The sequence below is a fragment of the Salvelinus namaycush genome, chromosome 39, assembly GCF_016432855.1.
Source record: "Salvelinus namaycush isolate Seneca chromosome 39, SaNama_1.0, whole genome shotgun sequence".
Taxonomy (NCBI): Eukaryota; Metazoa; Chordata; class Actinopteri; order Salmoniformes; family Salmonidae; genus Salvelinus; species Salvelinus namaycush.
The window spans coordinates 9486928-9505235 of record NC_052345.1 but is presented as its reverse complement, the minus strand read 5'-3'; the positions used below and the strand labels follow the sequence as shown (position 1 = coordinate 9505235).

The 18308-nt window shown below is 46.5% G+C and overlaps 1 protein-coding gene across 1 annotated transcript; it reads right to left on the bottom strand.

Annotated features, from left to right (window-relative positions):
• LOC120032990 (NACHT, LRR and PYD domains-containing protein 12-like) lies at window positions 1–17108 on the bottom strand. Its single transcript, XM_038979273.1, has 10 exons — window positions 16838–17108; window positions 16263–16451; window positions 4006–5670; window positions 2848–3195; window positions 2313–2480; window positions 2033–2203; window positions 1585–1728; window positions 1338–1511; window positions 895–1068; window positions 1–682 (listed from the first exon to the last, which is right to left on the bottom strand). Exons 2-10 carry the CDS (start codon window positions 16301–16303, stop codon window positions 670–672), a joined length of 2898 nt encoding a protein of 965 aa, XP_038835201.1. The 5' UTR covers window positions 16304–16451; window positions 16838–17108; the 3' UTR covers window positions 1–669.
• Between the last annotated feature and the right edge of the window lie 1200 nt (window positions 17109–18308).

The following is an 18308-nucleotide window of genomic DNA, read 5'->3' as shown; positions in this document are numbered from 1 at the left end:
ATATTCAGTGATGTGGTGGTAAATGCATAAATCACTAATGCAAAAAAAATAAAAATGTATCATGTTTTTACTTATCTGGGTTAAAGTTGGTCACCCCTATTCACTAAACACAAAGGTAGGAAAGATGATTTAGATTTTCATTCTTTTTTATTTAACTAGAAAAGTCAGTTAAAAACAAATGGCTTATTCATTTACTCAGTCCCACTATAGTCCCCCAAAGATGACACATCCTTGGTTTGACAAGAAAACACAATAAGGTCATTATCTAAAACATAGCATCACCTTTCTCTTCAGTAAAGGCTACATCGTATACTGTAACATCTTGACTTGACAATTGATGTGCAAAAAATACTGCATGGACTTGGAGGTTACTGAGCATGATTGAGGCTGAAGGTACTGAGTAACATCCTTTAGTTTGGTACACAGACACTGTGGTTACATCCTCAAGGGCATCTTACTGTTTAAAATGCTATACAATTCACTTGTTCAAGTTTAGACACTTCTTTAAGTCTGTACAACGATCAATTCAGTCGTCTGAATGCAAATCCCAGTCTGCGTCCGAGATAGTGTCCTGTTCCCTTTACAGTGAACCACTTTTGACCAGAGTGAGTACAGAACTTGAGGATCGAGACGCCAAGAAGAACCCCATCAAGCGAGTCAAGACCTCTCTCAATCGTTGATTCTAGAACAAAGAATAGTGTTACCACCATAGACACATAATCCTACAAAATAATGTTCTCATTCCATCCCTATTCTCACAGAATTTTCCACTGAGGGGCCACACAATCCAATTATGAAAAGTTGACACTTTTCCACACACATGGATTTACAGCCACAAGTCATTATAAATAAATTACTAACATAATTGTAAGCTTTGATGGTACCAGGACTTACTCTAGAGTCTGTAGTTTGTAGCGTTGATTGTCCCTGACGTCAGAGAGAATTCTCAGTCCTTCTTCTCCCGTGTCGTTTCCCATCAGGCCTAGTTCTGTGATGCTGGAGTGGCTGGACTTCAGGGCTAAGGCTAGGGAGGAGCAGCCCTTTACTGTGATCCCACAGCATCTCAGACTGGAGAGAGAGAGGGTGGAAAGAGAGAGAGGGTGAATGTGGGGAGAGAGATGGGGATATAGAGAAAGAGTGGAGAAAGTCACCAGAGGGAGAAAAGATCTTCAATTTGTTTTGGTCAACAAGACTTCATGAATTGTACGAGTGATTTATAAGTTAACAAATGACCAAGTCATTTTGTGAATATGCTTATAATAATTCATTGTTTGACGAGCGTGCGGTGTGATATTATAGCAATGAGCTTTATAACTCTCTCTAATGCTGTTACTTACAATAGTCTCTCCAGTGTACAACACCTGGACGTCAGTCCCATGTAGAGAGTCTTCACACCGTGGTCTCCCAGGTCGTTTCCAGAGAGATCCAGCTCTTTCAGGTTGGTGAGGTTGGAGCTGAGAGCTTTGACCAGCTCCCCACAGCATTTCTCTGTCAGTTTACAGTCACTCACCCTAGGTGGGGAGAGGTAATTACATTGAGAAAGTTGACCCCCCCACACACACGTGCTAGGTTTGCAGAACTCACCTGAGGGTCTCAAGTGAAGACAAGCAGAACAAGACATCGGCCCAGTCATCCGAGTCGCCCAGATGGTTCCTGCTGATGTCCAGCTCTTTGAGGACAGAGTTGAAATGAAACACTCTGACTTGGGTGATGCCACAGCTCGCCACACTGGAGAGACAAGGGTAAAGAAAAATAAACTCTTCAATATTCAGCTCCAAACTATTGTTCAAAATACTGGCTTTCAGAGACTTTAAGTGTTAACTTTAGACTGCCTGGAGAGATAGATGGGCGGACAGGGTTTGCACTTTTGCGACTATTCTATTGGTTCCATTGTGCCAGGCAAGCTCAAACAAAGTCTGACAAGTATTTGAACTAATTTCAAATAGTATTTGAACCAAAGTGTGTCAGCCTACATGGAGTAGGGGCTAAGGGAGATTGGCCCGTACACTCTTGGTGGAGTAAGCTAGCTTACTTGAGTTTCTCCAGTTGACAGGCGGGCAGTCCGAAGGCGTTGCAGAGCATCTTGACCCCCTCGTCCTTCAGGTTGTTGTTGCTCAGGTTGAGCTCCCTCAGACTGGGGATGTTCACCAGACACCTAAACATGTTCTCACAGCATTTCTCAGTGAGCTGACAGCAGTACAACCTGGTGGTGGAGGGAAAATGTATGGTACATTTACTACAGTGAACATTCCACTTTAGAATCAGTGAGGTGGAATGTGTGAGTGTACTACAATACTCCAGACAGTACTCACTCCAGTTTGTATATCTGGGTTGACTTCAGTATGTCCATGAGCAGCTTCACCCCCCGGTCTCCCAGGTTGTTCATGCTGACGTCCAGCTCTCGCAGGTGTCTGGGGTTGTCTATCAGCAACACCGCCAGAGCGCGACTCAGCTCCAGGCCCAGCTTGCAGTTTGAGAGCCTAATGAAGATTATAATACTTTAGAAGACGTGGTACAGCGGTTAGTGCCGCGAACCCCAGCACAGATGTACAGCCTAGGCTACCAGAGTCGGCATGAGTTTAAATCCGACCCATGCCATTCTGACTCGCAAACTCTCATAACTCTCCTGTCTCCTCTTCACTGTCCTATCTCAATAAAAATACATTATACCCTTAAAGAATATATTTATGTAAACTAGTTTAGAAGATTAACTGTATTTCCTTATGAGGAGAACTTCATTTGCATCAAACCACAGGATAAACCCATAGGGGAACTGAATTCAATGATGTTACAAGTGGGGGTACACATGATCAGAACCGGTTTCCTAGCCATTGATTCAATACTCACTTCAGGATCTGAAGTTTGCAATTGACAACCTTCAGTCCGTCAACGAGATAAAACACCCCCGATTCTCCCGGTTCGTTGCCGCTCAGATCCAGCTCCCGCAGGTGCAAGGGGTTGGATTTGAGAGCTTTGGCCAGAGCGGCAAAGCCATTCTGTTTCACCCTGCAGCCGGACAGTTTCAGTCTCTCCAGTCGGCAGTGTGGCTTGGCCAAGCCGGCCGCCAACAGCTGCACTCCGGAGTCCTTCAGCGTGTTGAAACTCAGGTTCAGAGTTTTCAGATTGGACACCTTTGAGGTGAGCGCCGAGGCCAGACATTCACAGGATTTCTCTGTTAGTTTGTGATATGATAGCCTGGTAAGAAGGAAGGTTAGGGAATCAAAAAGAACATAGACATACAAGCAGGCATTAAACCAACAGAACTGTGTAATGATCATAAGATGGGTCCAACAAACCTGAATTACATCACAGGGATGACAGTTATCTTGTGTTATAGACATTTAATATCTATAGTGTGCGCCAAAAGTATTGAGTTAGTGACCCATTTTTTGTTTATTTTGTACTTCAACACTTTGGATTTAGAATGATACAATGACTATAAATCTAAAGTGCAGTCGGTCGGCTTTACTTTTAGTTTTTTTTCCCAACCATATCGGGTGAACCGTTTAAAAATTACAGCACTTTTTGTACATAGTCCCCCCCCCATTTTAAGGGACCAAAAGTATTGGGCCGAATTCACTTTTGTGTATTGAAGTAGTCAAAAGTTAAGTATTTGGTCGCATATTCATAGCACATAACTATATCAAGCTTGTGACTACAAATTGGTTGGATGTATTTGCTGTTTGTTTTGGTTGTTTCAGATTATTTTGTGTCCAATAGAAATGCATGGCAAATAATGTATTGTGTCATTTTGGAGTCACTTTCATTGTAAATAAGAATAGAATATGTTTCTAAACACAATAGTTTTGGTCCTATAAAATGGGGGGACTATGTACAAAAAGTGCTGCAATTTCTAAACGGTTCACCCGATATGGAAGAAAATTTTATTATATCACATCCAAAAGTACTGGAGTACAGAGCCAAAACTACATCAAATGTGTCACTTTCCTAATACTTTTGGAGCTCACTGTAATAGCTGGTATTGTTAAATGACCAAGTACTTACGTGGCTGTCTGGGAAGCTTTGATCACTGGTAGCATCCTCAGAAGTTCCTCGTCTCCTCTCTTCTTTACTTCCAACCCTAGCATGTCTATCGGCCCAGACTGCGATGCCAATAACACAGCGGCCAGGTCAGACCAATGTGCACGTGGGTATTTGGCATCTGGGGAGATTCCCGTATTGAGAAAGCTCACGCCATCAGTTTCTAAAGAGCTGTCTCCCAGTTCCGTCAGGCAGTTCAGCAGGTTGAGGGCCCTCGGTGAAGCGGGATTCTCCATGACCTTCTTCTTGATATACTCTACCGTTTCCGTCAGTGTCTCTGACGAGTTGTAGCCGGCCTCTGCGATTGACTGGATGAAGCTCTGCGAGAAGCCTAGGAGGAACCGGAGGAAGAGGTCCAGCTTTCCGTTTTTGCTCTGCAAGGCCATGTCCACTGCATTCCTCAGGTTTTCATCTAGGCTGTAGCAGGATCGATTAAACCACATTGCGGCAAAGAACTCCTGAATGGTGGTATGCCCAAAGTAGTAGATCTTCGTTTGCTGCAACCCAATATCCTCCCTGAAGATGGGTATGCTTACTTTTGCAAACTCTGACCCCTCATCACAGTTAATGTCGCACTCTTGTAGGTCTTCCCTGTAGAAAACCGTGTTGCCTTTCACCAACTGCTTAAAGGCTAGTTCCCCCAATTTAATAGCCATCTTCTGTGTATTCTGGTTCTGTGTTTGCAACAGGGCGAGTAGGTCAGTGTACATTGGAGTCAGAGCTCCGGGGTCATATTCTTTATCGGATAGCCATGTCTGTCTAACGAGGACTGATGCAGAAATCGAACAGATAATAGGTATCTGGCACAAAACATAGAGGCTTTCTGAGTACTTCAAGTGGTGGATAATTGCATTGGCCTGGTCCGTGTGAATGATTGCTCTTCTGAAGAACTCCTCTTTCTGAGAGTCCGTGAAGCCTTCGATTTCTGTCACTTCGTTGATGTACTGAAGAGGGATGTGATGGACTGCTTCAGGTCTAGAGGTAATCCATATGTGAGACGCGAAGGGAAGAAGATTACCGTTAATTAGGTTTGTCAGCAGTGCTGGCACGGAGGAGGGCTCTGTGACATCGGTCACTATCGGGCTGTTCTTGAAGTCGAGAGGATGTCGGAATTCATCCAGCCCGTCAAGAATGAACCCAACTCTGCAGTTCTCCAGGTTGGAAATTCCAGGTTCTTTCAATTCTGGGAAAAACTTGTAAAGAAGTTCAATCAGACTTAGTCTCTCCTTCAGCAAATTCAGCTCCCGGAAAGGAAGGGGAAATATGAGAGTACATTGCTGGTTTCCTTTTCCCTCTGCCCAGTTAAGAATAATCATCCGCACCTGGCTAGTTTTGCCAATACCAGAGACGCCCTTTGTCAGCGCTATTCTGACTCGCTCGTCATCTAGTTCAGAATCAAAGTATAAGCTTAAGGGTGAGCATCTCCATTGGTGTCTCTCCCTGAAAGTTGGCTTAATTTGAATGTACTCATGTTGGTTCACCTCTCCACTTTCACCAGGTGGATACTGGAGATCACAATGTATATAAAATGGATGCTCAGTTTCCCCCCCTGGCGGACTTTGATACTTTTTCTTCAGGGTGGCTTTGAGCTTATTGCTGAGTTTTACCACATTGGAGTCAGAGACTTCCCTGTTAAATAGACAAAACAGTACATGTAATTTCTGAAGGGTTTTAACCATATTGTCTGTTAACTGTATAGTCTATTATTGTGAGAGCACACCAGTTGACCCTCTTGAGCCTCTTTGTCATGGATCCCCCCGGTACTGCTGCTCATTCCGTTCACCATCTCAGGAGGTCTACGTCACCGGCCTTCTAGGCGTCACTGAACTGGATTCATTACCTCCAACCCTGGACTGTCTTGTCTCATTACGCACACCTGGTTCCCATTCCCCCTGATTAGTATGTGTATATATGTACCCTCTGTTCCCCATTGTCCTTGTCGGTTATTGTCCCATGTCCGTTGGTCTTGTAAGTACCTGTGCTATGTTGTATCGGCTTCCATGCTATGTGTTATTGTGCACTTGTTTTATGGGCTTCGTCCTGTGTATTATTTAGAGGTTTACACCTTACTCTTTAGTTAGGAAGGAGAAATAAAAAAAAGTATTACGTATTCCTGCGCTTGTCTCCTATCATTATTCAGCGTGACAGAATAACCAACCTATCTAAATGGAGACAGCAGGAAAGACCAAGCTGACGACCATCGTAGAGACAGTTCAGCATCACAAGGAATGTCTCTCCAGACTCGGCAGCACCACGGACAGCGTACTGGCAACCATCCTGCGTTTGGAGGGGAATGTGCAGTCCCTCCAGTCTCCAGCACCGGTTCCGGCACTAGCTCCCACAACACCACTACCTGCCTCCGTCCCATCTGAGCCGGTCCGCGGAATACCCCTGTCCCTCCTGGAGCACTTTGACGGCACTCCAGCGAGATGCAAGGGATTCCTTCTGCAATGAGACCTGGCTGTCCGGACGGGCCCTGGACTGGGGTGCCACGGTCTGGGAAACGGGCGGACCCGAGGTCAAGTCCTACGAGCGCTTCACCCTCCTCTTCCGCTCAGTGTTTGATCATCCTGTGGATGGCCAAGAGGGGGTTGACTGCCTACTCTGACTACGCCAGGGATCTAGGACCACCTCGGAATTCGCCCTGGAGTTCCGGAACATCGCGGCCTCCACCGGATGGAACGAGTCGGCTCTGGTCACTATTCACGCTTTCCTACAGGCCAGGCTCGAAGAACGTGAAGGCGGACACCCTGTCTCGCCTCTATGATGGAGAGGCATGGAGAAGAGACCCCCATCATCTCTCCATCGCGTATCATAGCGCCAGCGGTGTTGGACGTGGACACCGACATAGGGCAGGCCCTGCGCACGGAACCCGCACCTGCACAGCGCCCAGAGAACTGCGCCTACGTGCCCATGGGTGTGTGGGACCGCCTCCTTACCTGGGCGCACACGGCACCTGTGTCATCCTGGGATAAGCCGTACCATCGCCTGCTTGACTGAGAAGTACTGTTGGCCCACCTTGGCTAGGGACGTTCCAGTTGACGTTTCTTCCTGCTCCATCTGTGCTCAGTCAAAGACACCCAGACACCTCCCTTATGGAAAGCTCCTTCCCCTGCCGGTTCCACAACGACCCTGGTCTCACCCCTCGGTGGACTTTGTCACTGACCTTACCCGCTCCCAGGGGAACACCACCATTCTCAACCCCAATTTCGTGGTATCCAATTGGTAGTTACAGTCTTGTCTCATCGCTGAAACTCCCGTACAGACTCGAGAGAGAGGTGAAGGTTGAAGGCCTCCAAAAGACAACCCAACCAAGCCGCACTGCTTCTTGACACAAAGCCCACTTAACCCGGAAGCCAGCTACACCAATGTGTCGGTGGAAACACCTGGTGACCGTGTCAGCATGCACTGCGCCTGGCCCGCCACAGGAGTTGCTAGTGCTTGATGGGACAAGGACATCCCTGCCGGCCAAACCCTAACCCTAACCCGGACGACGCTGGGCCAATTGTGCGCCGCCCCATGGGTCTCCTGGTCTCGGCCGGCTGCAAAAGAGCCTGGACTCGAACCCAGAATCTCCAGTGGCACAGCTAGCACTGCGATGCAGTGCCTTAGACCACTGCGCCACTCGGGAGGCCCCGAGGAGGCCCTTTTTAAGCACATCTTCCGGCAATACAGGATCCCGGAGGACATTGTGTCAGACCGTGGCCCTCAGTTTACCTCACGCGTATGGAGTGTTCATGGAACGCCTGGGGGTCACGGTCAGTCTCACCTCTGGGTACCGTCCTCAAGTTAATGGGCAGGTGGAGAGGGTCAATCAGGAAGTGGGCGGGTTCCTGAGGTGTTACTGTCAGGACCGGCCGGGGGAGTGGGCGGATTTTCTACCTTGGGCTGAGTACACGCAGAATTCCCTCCGCCACTCCTCCACTAACCTCACTCCTTTCTATTGCATATTGGGGTACCAGCCGGCCCTTGCAGCTTGGCAACCGAGCCAGACCGAGGCCCCTACGGTAGATGAGTGGATTCAGCGCGCTGAGGAAACCTGGAACGCAGTGCACTCATCTCCAGCGGGCCGTGCGTCGGCGCGAGGAACAGGCCGACCGCCACCGCAGTGAGGCGCCTTTCTTCTCTCCATGCGACCGGGTCTGGCTCTCCACCCGGAACCTGCCCCTCCGCCTGCCCTGCCGGAAGCTGAACCTGCGGTTTGTGGGGCCGTTTAAAGTCCCGAGGAGGGTTAATGAGGTAACGTACCATTTGCAACTCCCTGCTGATTACCGCATTAACCCAACTTTTCATGTGTCTCTCCTCAGGCCAGTGGTGCCTGGTCCCCTCGCTGAGGCTGGAACCAGTGACGCCCCGCCTCCTCCTCTGGACATCGAGGGAGGTCCAGTATACTCAGTCCGTGAAGTCCTGGATTTGAGGCGTCGGGCGGGGCGTTTCCAGTACCTCATCGACTGGGAGGTGTATGGCCCAGTGTATTATTTAGAGGTTAACACCTCGCTCTTTTGTTTGGGTGGAGAAATAAAAAAAACTATTACGTATTCCTTCACTTGTCTCCTATCATTATACAGCGTGACAGACTCTTGCAAATGACCAACAAGGCCTTGGGAGCATTTCAAACCATTCCTATACATATATTTTACCTTTATTTAACTCGGCAAGTCAGTTAAGAACACATTTTTATTTTCAATGACGGCCTAGGAACAGTGGGTTAACTGCCTTGTTCAGGGGTAGAAGAACAGATCTTTAGCTTGTCTGCTCAGGGATTCGATCTTGCAACCTTTCGGTGACTAGTCCAACACTCTAACCACTAGGCTACCTGCCGCCCCACACTATATGGTATGGTCTAGTTTGTTATCTCAATAAAAGTCAGTGCTAGGAACCTCTTGGTACTAAAATAACATCTCCTTAACATGAATTTTGGCTGGTCCATTGTCCATTTACAGTTGTATATGCATTCCACAGGATGTAGGGAGGCAGAGACGCCCCTGTATCACTTTAAATACTGTTGTGAACCTTTGAGTTGTCGAAGAGTAAACTCCTTCCCAGCCGGTAATATCCTAAAATGAATTCAAGTCTGACGTTTTGTTCTCAACTATCTTCATACCATCAATTCTTAGAACCTTACAGATGGAATAAACCATTGGTTCACCAGACTTTTTATAGTCCCGTACCCCTTCAAACATTCAACCTCCAGCTGCTTACCCCCTCTAGCACCAGGGTCAGCGCATTCTCAAATGTTGTTTTATGCCATCATTGTAAGCCTGCCACACACACAGTATACAATACATTTATTAAACATAAGAATGAGTGTGGGTTTTTGTCACAACCTGGCTCGTGGGAAGTGACAAAGAGTTCTTATAGGACCAGGGCACAAATAATATAACAATAAATCAAGAATTTTGCTCTTTATTTAGCCATCTTATATAGTATAAAACCTTCTTTGTTCATCAAAAATGGTGAATAACTCACCACAGGTTAATGAGAAGGGTGTGCTTGACAGGATGCACATAACTCTGCAATGTTGGGTTGTATTGGAGAGACTCTCAGTCTTAAATCATTTTCCACACACAGTCTGTGCCTGTATTTAGTTTTCATGCTAGTGAGGGCCGAAAATCCACTCTCACATAGGTACGTGGTTGCAAAGGGCATCAATGTCTTAACAGCGCAATTTGCCAAGGCACTATACTCTGAGCGCAGCCCAATCCAGAAATCTGGCAGTGGCTTCTGATTAAATAAAATTTTCACAGAACCGCTTGATGCAATTTCGATGAGGCTCTCTTGTTCAGATATCGGTAAGTGGACTGGAGGCAGGGCATGGAAGGGATAACAAATCCAGTTGTTTGTGTCATCTGTTTCGGGAAAGTACCTGCATAATTGCGCACCCAACTCACTCAGGTGCTTCGCTATATCACATTTGACATTGTTCGTAAGCTTGAGTTCATTTGCACACAAAAAATCAGACAATGATGGAAAGACCTGTTTGTTGTCCTTGTTAATGCAGACAGAGAAGAGCTCCAACTTCTTAATGATAGCCTCAATTTTGTCCTACACATTGAATATAGTTGTGGAGAGTCTGTAATCCTAGATTCAGATCATTCAGGCGAGAGAAAACATCACCCAGATAGGCCAGTCGTGTGAGAAACTCGTTATCATGCAAACTTTAAGCTCATCTCTCAATTTAAAAAAAAACGTGTCAATACTTTGCCCCTTGTAGAAGCGTTACATGGTCGCTGCCCATATCATTGCATTGTGCAGAAAATACACGAGTGTTCAGGGGCCTCGTTTTAACAAAGTTAACCATTTTCACTGTAGTGACCAAAACATCTTTCAAGCTGTCAGGCATTCCCTTGGCAGCAAGAGCCTCCCGGTGGATGCCGCAGTGTACCCAAGTGGTGTCGGGATGGTGAACCATTCATCCATTTTCGAGCAAACGGAATGAGCAGCAGCTACGTTTGACTACATAAGGACCGTTAGTGGAATTCCCGCGAGAGAGTAACAGTTAATGTGATTGGATGTTCATTATTTGATTAGGCTACCTGTATTTGACATTGTGTTGTTATTTCGCTGAACACTGGATGGTTTAATTTGATTTTTGTCAGTGAAACGAGGCTACTCAGGTGAGAATAGTTTTTTCCCTATTGGAAAATCTAAATGGACTGTTTGAAAATGTGAAAAAAATAATAATAATTCTCATGGGAAATCCACTAACCAAACGTAAACGTGAATCACATTTTTATTTGGCGTACCCCCGACGGCATTGCGCTACCCCAGTTTGGGAATACCTGGAATAAACGAATGCTTGTCACGGATCCGACAGGTACTGTTGCTCATTCCGTGCACCAGTTCCGGAGGTCTACGTCACCGGCCTCTAGGCGTCACTGAACTGTTTCATTACGCACACCTGGTTCCCATTTCCCCTGATTAGTAATAATATAATTTTGCCCTTTGTTCAACCATTGTCTTGTCGGTTATTGTTCCCATGTCCGTTGGTCTTGTGAGTATGGGAGAGCGAGGTATGTTGTTACACTTTTCACGCTGTCTAACATTTACTGGGCACCATACATCACAATGGTATAAATGTCATACCAAATGAAAGAAGGAAGTCTTCGGCACATATTTGTATTCATTACATCTTCATATCTTATTTCAGTGCGGAGTTGTAGACCCATCAGCGGGTAAATTGTCACACTACGTCGGGTAAGTTGTCACATTAGATTATCAGCAAATAAGAACACTAACTAATTAATTGTGAATATAGATTTTTAATTTCAAATTCAAAACCAAATTCAACTTCATTAAAGAACTTAAAATAAAAACAATATTGACGAGAGAATCCGGCAAATAATGCCTTTTAATCAAAACAATAATGCTGGCAGAACACACATTAATTAAGTGGCATGACCACTTTACTTTGAACTTTGAACTCGAACGTTCTCTGGCGTACACATAGATCCACGGTAATTGTTGGAATCGGAATGGAATGCTGCAGATAACTTGATTAAATGTTTAAAGTCTTAACAAAACAGATGTGGTGTTTAAACACACGAATGCACAGTTTTGTAACAGCCTATACGACGCACATCTGTATCTGACTAATCAGACTCATCTTCAGAGTCACAGTTCTGACAAACATATATATTGCCTGGCCTGAGATGCAAGCATCATGGGCCCATTTGAATCATCTCACACACTTCACCCAAGTCTCAGTTGGAAGGCTGTTTGAAAATGGCTCCACACAGACGAGGCAGAAGCACTCCTCTTCATCTGATGACTCTTCTACGATTTTGCTTTTTTTTAGCTGCGTTCTTGTTCTTTGCAGATCCAGATTTTGACTCCACCCCTTACTTCCCTTTCTCTGTGGGCTATACTCGGCCTTGTCTCAGGATGGTAAGTTGGTGGTTGAAGATATCCCTCTAGTGGTGTGGGGGCTGTGCTTTGGCAAAGTGAGTGGGGTTATATCCTGCCTGTTTGGCCCTGTCTGGGGGTATCATCGGATGGGGCCACAGTGTCTCCCGACACCTCCAGTCTCAGCCTACAGTATTTATGCTGCAGTAGTTTATCTGTCGGGGGGCTAGGGTCAGTCTGTTATATCTGGAGTATTTCTCCTGTCTTATCTGGTGTCCTGTGTGAATTTAAGTATGCTCTCTATAATTCTCTCTCTCTTTCTTTCTCTCTCTCGGTGTACTTGAGCCCTAGGACCATGCCTCAGGACTACCTGGCCTGATGACTCCTTGCTGTTCCCAGTCCACCTGGCCGTGCTGCTGCTCCAGTTTCAACTGTTCTACCTGCGGCTATGGAACCCTGACCTGTTCACCGGATACCTGTCCCAGACCTGCTGTTTTCAACTCTCTAGAGACAGCAGGAGCGGTAGAGATACTCTGAATGATCGGCTATGAAAAGCCAACTGACATTTACTCCTGAGGTGCTGACCTGTTGCACCCTCGACATCCACTGTGATTATTATTATTTGACCCTGCTGGTCATCTATGAACATTTGAACATCTTGGCCATGTTCTGTTATAATCTCCACCCGGCACAGCCAGAAGAGGACTGGCCACCCCTCATAGCCTGGTTCCTCTCTAGGTTTCTTCCTAGGTTCTGGCCTTTCTAGGGAGTTTTTCCTAGCCACCGTGCTTCTACACCTGCATTGCTTGCTGTTTGGGGTTTTAGGCTGGGTTTCTGTACAGTACTTTGAGATATCAGCTGATGTAAGAAGGGCTTTATAAATACATTTGATTAAAGAAACAGCCTTTGGCTAGATTTTGCCTTATTCTTTTCCATTTCTAGTGCCTGCTTCACTGGTGTGTCAGTTAGAATTGCTGTTTTGTGCCGTTTTCTTTCTTTGCAAGCTGGTTTTCGGGGGTCAGCTTTTAGATATGGCCGGATGTCCTCTGGAGTTGCTAGTCCGTTGTCAGCAATGGCATTGCTGGGCAAGGGTGACTTGGTGCTAGCATAAGAACTGGGCAGGTCTGTGTCTGAGCTCGTGCTAGGCAGGGCTGGAATGGTGCTGGGGCCTGGCAGGGCTGAAATGGTGCTGGAACCTGGCAGGGCTGAAATGGTGCTGGGGAATGGCAGGTTGGAGCTGGGGCCTGGTAGAGCTGGAATTGTTCTAGGGCACGGCAGGTTGGTGCTGGGGCCTGGCATGGCTGGAATGTTGCTGAAGCCTGGCAGAGCAGGGATGGTGCTGGGGCCTGGTAGGGTTGGGTTCTGAATGGGGCAATCTGTAACGTAGGATGGCGCACTGGCCTGGCTACGGGGAGCATTCAGCCAGGTAGGGTTGGGCAGGCTCGGTGCTCGAGACCTCCAGTGCGCCTTCACGGTCCGGTCTATCCGGTGCCACCTCCACGCACCAGCCCTCCGGTGGCAGCCCCCCGCACCAGGCTGTCTCTCCGTCTCCTCACTACAGGTGCTCCCGCCTGCTCAGCGCTGCCAGAGTCTTCCTCCTGTCCAGCGCCGCCTGAGTCTCCCTCCTGTCCAGCGCCGCCTGAGTCTCCCTCCTGTCCAGCGCCGCCTGAGTCTCCCTCCTGTCCAGCGCCGCCTGAGTCTCCCTCCTGTCCAGCGCCGCCTGAGTCTCCCTCCTGTCCAGCGCCGCCTGAGTCTCCCTCCTGTCCAGCGCCGCCTGAGTCTCCGTCCGTCAGCCAGGAGCCGCCAGAGCTGTCCGTCAGCCAGGAGCAGCAAGAGCCGTCCGTCAGCCAGGAGCCGCCAGAGCCGTCCGTCAGCCAGGAGCCGCCTGAGCCGTCCGTCAGCCAGGAGCCGCCTGAGCCGTCCGTCAGCCAGGAGCCGCCTGAGCCGTCCGTCAGCCAGGAGCCGCCAGAGCCGTCCGTCAGCCAGGAGCCGCCAGAGCCGTCCGTCAGCCAGGAGCCGTCCGTCAGCCAGGAGCCGCCAGAACCGTCCGTCAGCCAGGTGCTGCCCTTCAGTCCGGAGCTGCCCTTCAGTCCGGAGCTGCCCTTCAGTCCGGAGCTGCCCTTCAGTCCGGAGCTGCCCCTCAGTCCGGAGCTGCCCCTCAGTCCGGAGCTGCCCCTCAGTCCGGAGCTGCCCCTCAGTCCAGAGGCGCCCCTCAGTCCAGTGGGGCCCTTTATTAGGGTTCCCAGTCCAAGATCGGCGGCGAGGGTTGCCGCTCCAAAGAGGTTACGGGCAATGACTATGGTGGAGTGGGGTCCACGTCCCGCGCCAGAGCCGCCACCGCGGACAGATGCCCACGCAGACCCTCCCCTATAGGTTTAGGTTTTGCGGCCGGAGTCCGGGGGGGGGGGGTACTGTCACGCCCTGACCATAGTTTGCTTTGTATGTTTCTATGTCTTGTTTGGTCAGGGTGTGATCTGAGTGGGCATTCTATGTTGTATGTCTAGTTTGTCTATTTCTATGTGTTTGGCCTGATATGGTTCTCAATCAGAGGCAGGTGTTAGTCGTTGTCTCTGATTGGGAACCATATTTAGGTAGCCTGTTTTGTATTGTGGGTTGCGGGTGATTGTTCCTGTTTCTGTGTCTTTTTGTATGTCACCATACGGGACTGTTGCGTTTTCGGTCGTTTGTCCGTTTATTGTTTTGTTCTTTGTTTTCAAGTTTTCTAATTAAAATGGATAATCATCACGCTGCATTTTGGTCCTCCGATCCTTCTTACTACTCCTCCTCAGATGAGGAGGACGACGAACGTGACAGTAAACCACTCCGAGCTGGCCTTTTCTTTTTCTGCCCACATTGGCGCGAACTTCAGCTGGTGTACCACAGCAAACTGGTAGGCAAGTCTTCTGACCTCACTTGGCAACAGACCAAAATAAATGCCAGCTGACCTAGTAATATACTGAACGAGCTGCATCTCCAAATCAGGTGAAATAACCCGCTGTGGCTTTGTATAGCCAACCACTGTTGTTGGCATGGTTGTCTTCCTGTCAACTTCTTCTCTGGTAACCTTTTAACAATACCGAGTCAGAGTACGGTCATTTATGTCAAGATCCTTCGCTGTACTCCTGATTGATTTGTTCTGCAACTTCACCTGCCTCACTGCCTTTAACATTATGCTAGGTGGTGTGCTGCCATTCTCTGTCTTTCTTTTATCATTTCTAACCATCTTTCTTTCCTTCCCCTCTTTCTTTCCTTCCTTCCTTCAAAAACACATTTCCTCATTGAAATTACATATTCATTACAGGCTTATTACGCCCACCTCCCTGTCTACTATCCTTGTTGCCACAATGCAATTCATAACACCACACGAAATTCATGCCACTGTATGAAGTAGTGTGTGTGTGGATATACAGTACTGTCTCACACAGTAGGCATGCAGTGTGTTAGTAGACACACACACACATGCCAGAGCCTGTCTTGTGTAGTCCAGGGATATGTCTGCTGCTCTAAACTACACGTGTATATATAATAATCCATTTACAGTAACATTTAATACTCTTCTCAAAGCTGATTACACAATATCACAATGTTTTTTGAGCATGTTCTATGCGTCTATGTATACTGGGGCAAGTTGTCACATGTGAAGACTTGACCCTAGGTCATTGAGACAACTTGCCCCAAACTGACATGTGTGCTAATATTGGCTAAATCTCAAGGTTAGCTCAACATAGGACTGCAGCTAAAGTATCAAAAGACACGGTATTGTCTCCTCTACTCAGTGCAAAATTATAATTTTGAACATTCACACCTAACAAAGTTTATTGCATAACATGTAAAGTGACAATTTTTTACTTTTGAGGGGGGAAAATAAGAAACTTGTGCCCACCTCAGATTAGAGTGACCTTGACCACATGTGAACAGGAAGTTGACCATCGAACATGTAGTGCCACACAGTAGCTATTTGATTTTTGAGATAGCGCCTCTAGTGCTCTCCCCTACCTGTGCTTTGTTTCGGTTTTCGTGCTGCGTGTTTTGTGCACTTGTTATTACGGGTCTCGTCCCAGGTATTGTTATTTCGGGTCTCGTCCCGTGTAATTTATTAGAGGTTTAACCTCGCTCTTTTGTATGGGTTACATCCCTGTGTTTTTGTATACGTGTTTTGTTTTGGGCTTCGTCCCCGTGCCTTTTCATGGCATGTTGTATTTTTGGGTGGAGTATTAAAACCCCCTATTACGTATTCCTGCGGCTGTCTCCAATCATTTATACAACGTGACAATGCTTATATGAACATAAAATAGGCCTACTGTGTATTCTAAATGAACATTTTTCCATAGGCTCACTTTGATCTTGTCCTCTGTTCAAATTACTAGTTGTCTTACCTTGGTTCAGTCTGATGGTTTTCTCTCCCAGGGTGAAACATTTTCCTCAAATCAGGAGAGGCGGATTTCCTATGACCAAGGTTTGTTTCCCTCCAAGGAGGAGGCAGGTATCTGTGAAGAGGGCAGTAAGGCAGGCTACCCCGTCCCTCATGTGACGAAGAAAGGAAGATCCCACTACCAACCACAGACCTGTAACACAGATATTGGATATTGTCTTCCTACCTGTATCAGCAATAATGATGTGTGTATGGTGCTACAGTAATGCACTGGCAATACTGCCTCAATAGAAAGTCTGCTCACAGATCAGAAATGATTTGCTAATAAATCAATTCAGTTAAATAGGCTACCTAAAGAAGACATAAACTGACAAAAACACGGAGGACCTATACATTTAGGCCCTATTGTTTTTTATTTCAATAAGGTCGTTTAGGATCAGCCCAAAAACAGACTTGCAAACAAAAAACAGGGAGCTTTAACGGTACACGAATGCAGTGTAATCCCTGGCCCTCAACACTAGCAATGGATTACGTAGAGGGGGGAAAATCATATCAAATTATTTATACATGAAAAAATACCTCTGACTACATCGTCTAAACACTGAACTCGCTTCCGCGTGTCTTTACATCCGTTCCTTGGTGCTGGGCTAGCCCACGACTAGCCAGAAAATAACTAGCTAAAATACGGCATGAAGTCATCCCATTGCAACTTGATCAACTCTCATTTAATAGCAAACTCATAATGCAATTCCATAGTTACTTTGATTGTCTCACTTGATTCTAGTTCATCACTGCGTCTCAGTAAATGTACGTGTTTTAAAATAGGTCGAGGAGGCAGCTTCTAACTCCGTTGCGGTTTCTCGTCAAAACAAGATATGCGCAAAAGTGCTAAAAGTCAAGAACAGGGGCGCGTTCAGCAGGACACAACGTTTTGGAACATCCAGATATGCTATATAGAACAAACATGCCTCTTCGATATTTACAATAATGAATTACGTTCATTTCTATCTGCAATGTTCGAGAACGTTTTGCAACTGAAGGTGGCCCTGTTCACACCCAGTACACATTTCAGAGGTTAGATCATTTTTGTCCACCATCAATTAGGTTAAATGTAATCTCAGACCAAATGTAGCCTAAACATAATATGGCCATGGAATTGTTGAAACATTTTATTTTAAAAATAACGCAGCAGCTATGTAATCTAACAAATTAAAAATATTTACGCTACTGCTGTTTATCGTATTCTGTGTAGCCTATTTTAACTGAATTTGTAAACCTTTGTTCGCTTATGCTAGGCCTGCTTGCAATTGAACTTTGTGAGCTGGGGCTGACGAGGGAGAGGGGGCTAATGACAGGTGAACAGGGGTACGGGGAAAAGAGTGGAAAGGGTATCTGGGAGGTGGTGATAACGTCTCATTTAAATGTCACACTTACATTTTAGTCATCTATCAGATTAATTCATTCCTACTATAGTTCATTGGCACTTGCTTAACGTTATCATCTTTCCCTACCACCACCCCTACTCCCCCTCCTCTCTCTCCTGCCCTCCTCTTCCACTCCCCCCAATGACCAGAATGCTGCTCCAGACATGCATTTAGTCATGCATGAGTTATGATGGACAACAAACACTGTTATATAGTGTTATAATATAGGATAGTAAAACTGTAAGAAGCAAGGAAACTCAGTTTACCCACCTTTTATTTGTGATGAAGGTGGCTAAGGTAAGTTTACAAGGCTACATTATCCTAGAAGTGCAGGAAGCAGATGTCATAATAACTTAATAGAACTTTATAATTATAACACGTAAATGTATGAGCTATATAGGTTTAACTGTCATGAATAATAACTAATAAACTGGTTCTAAACTAGTGTGCATAAGCATTTCATTTTGTAGTAGTAAACACTTAGGCTAATAATTATTTTAATTATAATCTCTAAACTAAAGTGGGTCTGGGAATGGAAGCCTATATAAATCAATCTGGCGACATGCTTTTGAGAAGAGCCTCTAGTGGGAGAAGAGAACGAGGTGACCTGGAAGCGGAAGCGTGCG